Here is a 5,764-nt window from a genome sequence, read left to right on the forward strand (position 1 = left end):
GGGGGACGCCCATGCCATGTGCGACTATGCTGGCCCCAGCAGCCTTACCTGGAGTTCTGGGGGCCTCCAGGAGCTGTAGCTGTGGTGATCCTGCAGCAAGGAGCCTGGCTGGTAGCTGAAGCATGGCTCCAGCTGGCCAGGCTCTGATTTGGGGCAACTTGTACTGCCACCATTTGCTCCATCCCAAATGTATTTTTTTTTTTTTAGGTGCAGGTTTTTTTGCCCCTGGGATTTCCTGGCCTCAGTCCCTCCCCTCCCCCCATGCTGCAAATTAGAAGTGCAGGGAACACTTGTGTGTGCAGTGTTTGTGGTGTGTGGTGCCACAGATGGGTCTGCAGCACCACATGCTGCACATCCATGCTTATTTGGATGTGCCCTAGGTGTCTACTTTCTACCACATGGCATTCAGTCCCTCTGAATCCAGAGGGATTCAGACAGTGTTCTGCTTGGCAGAGCTGTGTGAAAATTTTCATCGGTTTGTTCAAATGTATGCAAAAACGCAGCAAGATACTGTTTCTGAGAGACAGGGAGGTGAGGAGAAACCCACCAAGTTTAGAATCTCAAACCTTAAACTGGAGTTTTGGACAGCTCCATTGGAGAGCAATTCCATTTTCCATGTGTGTAGTTGATGGTCCAAAGTTATAGAAGAAGAATTGTAAAAAGGGCAATACAAAAGTAGGAGTTCAGAAAAGAATGTTATCTTTACATTTAATTATCAATGTGTTACTTAAATGCTGTAATATAGAACCTGAACTCACTCTGCCAATCCAGCCAGTTTTGCTTTCTTGTTCATGTTGTTTTTCCTGAGAAAGAAAAAAAAGAACCCCTAAACATTATGTTAATCTTCTCTCACAACTAAAAGTACAAACATATGTGGATATATTTTAATTCCCTCCAAATCATTTCTTATCTATCCTTTTCATAAATATGAATTGCCTGATACTTTTGTCCCATTTTTCATACCTCTGGGCACAGCCACGCTCCACTGTTTTTTTCAAAGTCACAGACTGTGAGTACAGAATAATTCTGAATCCTATTGAGCCACTGCAGACAGATCCTTTCATCAGTTACCCATGTCACAACACTCAAATAGTGCTCCCTAGAAATAATGAAAATTATTATACACTTTAAAGTTTTCTGTATTACTTTACTATAGCATAGTGCCTGAGGGCTCAGTGAATTCTACCAATTCAGGTCTTATATTCTAGTTTAATTTGACTTTTCAGTACTGGTCTGCCTTACAATTGTTATATTGCATTGCAGTGCTTTCTGTTTATGCTTTGACTTATGTTCACTCATACAGTAAGAATTAGACAGAGTCTGTACGCACCCATGTCTTACAAATACTGTAGTTGAATATAAACAGACAATAAAAATCAGAACGGTCAATAGCATGTGATAAGACCTACATTGTGCTTCAAAATGGTAAGTGTCTCAGATTTTTTAATTTTACCCCACAATCTCCATAAAGTTCTATGTGAACACAGTGGCAAACTGAAATATTGTGAGCTGGTCCTAAACATTTGCCAAGTACATTCTCTTAACTCAGTCAGATGAATCATTGAGACCTTTAATTAGTATGAAAGGTCCGACTGTATAGCTACTTGTATACTAATTGCTTCATCTGCAGAACATCATCTAGCTAAGACTCAGAATCACAGATAAAAGCTTTCTCCTTTAAGTGTAAACTTTTGATTAACGGGGGCACCTCAGGAAATCGTAAGAAAGCACATGCATAACTCAATGGCCGCATCCACATTTGGTTCCCTGGGGACAAGTAGCAGCAGCACACCTTGTGCCACTGCTACTTGTCCCTGGGGAACGGCCTGCTACTTGTCCCTGGGGAACGCCTATGCCTTGAGTGCTCTGGTGCACAGCAGGTTACCTTGGGTGGGATAGAAGAGGCTGGGGCCAGCAACTATGCTTGCCCCAGCAGCCTTACCTGAGGTCCTGAAGGCCAGGGAAGCTGCAGCTGTGGCGCTCCTGCAGCTGGGAGCCTGGCCGGCAGCCAAAGTGTGGTTCTAGCCAGCCAGGCTCTGGTTTGGGGCAGTATGCACTGCCGCCATGTGCACAGCCCTTTTTTTCCACATAGGCTTTTATAACCCCAAGATCTTCCAGGGTCAATAAAACCCCTTGTGCTGAAAGGTAGTAGCACAGGGAATGCCTGAATGCGTGGTGTGTGGGGCCATAGACAGGTCTGCAGCACCACATACCACACAGCCATGCTCATCTGGATGCAGTCAATGCTCTTACTTACTATAGTCTGTTATTGCTGGAAATATAATTAGAAGGTACTCTTTTGTTCTGAAGGAGCACATACTGAAGGCTTTGTGAACTGAACTAAAGCAAATGTTTCTACAGAGCTTTGCTCTTATCTATACATTTTAGCTTAATTATTTTTTGTCAAAGTTCATATTCACTGTGTCTTCTTCCCTTGACATTCAGTTAATAAAAGGCATGTGGGAGTTTTGGCAATTAAAGCACTTAACAGTTGGTGAAACCATAAATCCTTTCCCCCACCAAAAAACTGCTTCAGTGAGAACAATACATGCAGCCACAACCCCTACAACAGACTATCCAACAAATCACATTCCTGCTTCCCTGGCTACTTTTTCATCTATTTCTGATTAAAGTGCAGGGCTTTTTTAGTACATAATCTTCATTTCTATATTACTGTGAGCATGGCACTTGGTTGTGAAAGGGATTGCTAGTAGGACAGCTGTACTCCATTTTCATTTTAATGTCCCGTTTTCATAGTTTTGTAGAAATACGGCTCAAACCTCAGGGAAAAAAAAATGAAATTTCAGGGAGAAGCGTGCCTTTTAGTAATTTCCGTCAGAGAGCATGAGATGTCCCCTCCAGTTTTTGGATATTTTTTCACATGCAGTCTATATTGCATTATGATGAATTTAGTTTAATTCCTACAATTACTGTATTAACTCTCTTTCCCTCTCTTCAAAGAACTCACTTCCCAAAGTAATACAAGCTGATCTTCCCGGGGTCAAATCCATCCCTGTGTATTACAGTCCACTAAACAGTCCTATAGTAGCACTCACCATAATATAGGACTAAATTTGGGTTTGAAAGATGGAAGGACCCCATGCTGGGTCTCTGAAAAGGCATACATTTCACTCAAAATGGTAAGTAAGATCGCTCTTCTTGAATACATTCTACTAGTTATGGGAATGTTCTAAACGCTAAGGGCCAAACAGTTTACTTGGGCACTCAGAGCCTCTCTGAACATTGAATTTCCTGGGTGAAATATAAACCACTATGTTTAGAAAAACCTCATGCAGAAGTGAGAAAAGAATACTGCCATCCCAGAAATCTGGCCTGCACTCCCCCTCCTCTTTCACCACAAATGTAGTAATATTATCTGCTCTTGGGGACTAACTTGCCTTTCATAAAAGGGGGTGGGGGGGAGGTGAAGGAGCACAACACAGTTGCAGTCACTTTCCTCTCAGTATTTTCTGCACAGTCCTTAGCATAATTCCAATTGCTTTACAGTATCAGGGTAAACATCCAGACTACAGACCAGATCTGGCCCACAAAACCATTTATTTTAGCTTACTAGTAGTCTGGTGGGCTACTGGAAGTTGGGGAGTATGGCCTGCCACAGAATTCAGGGTCCCTAGACCCTAATGGACATGGCCATCAATGGCAGGACCCTTGACCTGTACTGCCACTCAAATATTACTGGGCCCACAGTTCTGACATGGGAGGAGTCCTTCACACACCAGATCTGGCTTGGGGCCCGCTGTGAGTTCAACACCCATGCACTATATCAACCATATACTACTGTTTAATTATTAAACTTTTTTATTGGGTAATTCCTGTAAGACAGGTTGGTGTGCATGGGTTCATGTACACACGCATACCACAGATGGGGTGCAAGGTTTTTAATAGTCACTGTATCAAGTGTTTCTTACACCTTAACTGTATATGCTCACAAGCAGAATGAATTTAAACATCAGTGCTTTTGCACACACTGAGTCCAGTTCACTGCTGCATTAGTATCAGTTATATGGAGCTGCACTGGTATCAAAACAGGAGCAAACTTGAAGTAAGTTCAGCTTTTGTGCTGTCAAAGTGAGGATGCAGCTGAAAGGGCATAAGTGAATTATCCTTCCAAGCCAGCAACACAGTATCAGTAAAGAATCACAATTAAAACACACGTACCATAAGAACTACTCACCTCGATATCTTATGTGGTACAGTAATCTCAGTGGAATTCAAAGGAGTAAGAGATTGGGTGTTCACTATAAATAATTTCACAGTAGGGTTTCTAGCTCCTGCCTAAAAATGAAAATACTTCATATCATTTTTGAAAATAGCAAATACTGCCTAGTGATGATAAAGGATCTGTAAAACAGAGAAATCACAGTAAAGTACCACATAAACAGCGTGAAGTAGAACATCTGAATAAAACTTTGAGATGAGCACATACTTTTATCCTTTTAATAGGACATTACCATCAACTCTAGTTAAATACTGCTTCTTTCATCAAAATAAGCATTCATAATTATATTCAGGATATTGTGGCCTCTGTAGCATTTGCTAATACATTATAAGGCTTACCAAAAAAGCTATGGCTTATTAATTGGTAGGAATGGTCAAGTCCTATCTCACTATCAGATATAACCACCCTTCAGGATTCAGAAATTGCTCACGTTCCACAAGCAGAGGTAGTTAGCCATGTTAATCTGAAGTCATGAAGAAGGCAGGGTGGAGAGATGCATCTTATAGACTAACTCAGAGCTGTTCAACTGGCAAGAGGTTAATCTGTGGCTCCCCAGGCTCCCACTCAGCCACCACTCCCCCTATCATTCTAGCTGCAGTAGCAGCCAGGATCCCTGGGCTTTCCCTTCAACTTCTGCTTTGTTCACCTGCCTAGGGGTGGGATACATCTCTCCACCCCAACCCTGGGCAATGCAGCATGCAGGAACTCATAGCTCAAGAATTGAGGTTGGGGAGAGCTACATGGCTGGTGCAGTGCTAGAGAGTGCCCACCCACCCACTCACACAGCAGAGCAGTATCAATTTGTGCTGCTTTATTGCAGTTGTCTGTTAGGTTTATGGCAGAACAGTATGGTCAACCCAAAAATGCCTGCATACTCCAGCTGCCCCAAGCAGGTACTCCCAGGTCTTCAGGATCCTGATCCTGCCTGCATTTGGAAATTCCAATCCCACGGCATGCAGGATCAGGCTCCTGAAGCCCTGGGAGCCTATGTTCCCCCATTTGGGATTGCCATGATGTCTGTTGACATTCCCACACAGTTTAGAGCTGATTGGCAGCCCCAGATCTGGGACCACACTGGAGTGTCCAACTTGCTCCAGTGTGGTCTCTGGGGTACATCTCTGTAAATGCGGAAATGGAGAGACACACTCCAGAGATTCTTAGAGCACATCTGGGAACATCACCTGTTGTTCTGTAAGATCAATAAATAGGATGATGGGCAATGGATTTCACCCAATGAAGTGCATCATCTAGTCTGGGACACATCCCAGCCCAGCTGATCTGCTTCATTTGGCAGTTTGCTTCCAGCCAGAAAGACTTCTTATACTCTTAGCACACAGACACGGTGAAGCACTGATATGAGTAAGCTGTGGAGTATAGAGACTCCACCCATGATATCAAAGACAGAAAAGATTAGGAAACCCACTGACAATACTCCCCACGCCTTCCTTTAAGAGGCAGACATCATAGAAATCTATTGTAATTCATGAGCTGAAGTTGCAGTTTTGTAGAAGGTTCACAGCGTGG

General features: G+C 43.0%; 1 protein-coding gene across 1 annotated transcript in view; it reads right to left on the reverse strand.

Annotated features, from left to right (window-relative positions):
• Nucleotides 1-5,764, reverse strand: part of DPP4 (dipeptidyl peptidase 4) — a 97,400-nt gene that overhangs the window by 42,742 nt on the left and 48,894 nt on the right. The window contains exons 10-12 of the mRNA XM_019522838.1: nt 4,196-4,296; nt 964-1,099; nt 759-803 (exon numbers count right to left, since the gene is read on the reverse strand). Of these exons, the coding sequence (XP_019378383.1) occupies nt 759-803; nt 964-1,099; nt 4,196-4,296 (282 nt within the window). The remainder of the gene's footprint in view (nt 1-758; nt 804-963; nt 1,100-4,195; nt 4,297-5,764) is intronic.

This window comes from Gavialis gangeticus, unplaced genomic scaffold (assembly GCF_001723915.1).
Source record: "Gavialis gangeticus isolate Ggan-Ray unplaced genomic scaffold, GavGan_comp1, whole genome shotgun sequence".
Classification (NCBI taxonomy): domain Eukaryota; kingdom Metazoa; phylum Chordata; order Crocodylia; family Gavialidae; genus Gavialis; species Gavialis gangeticus.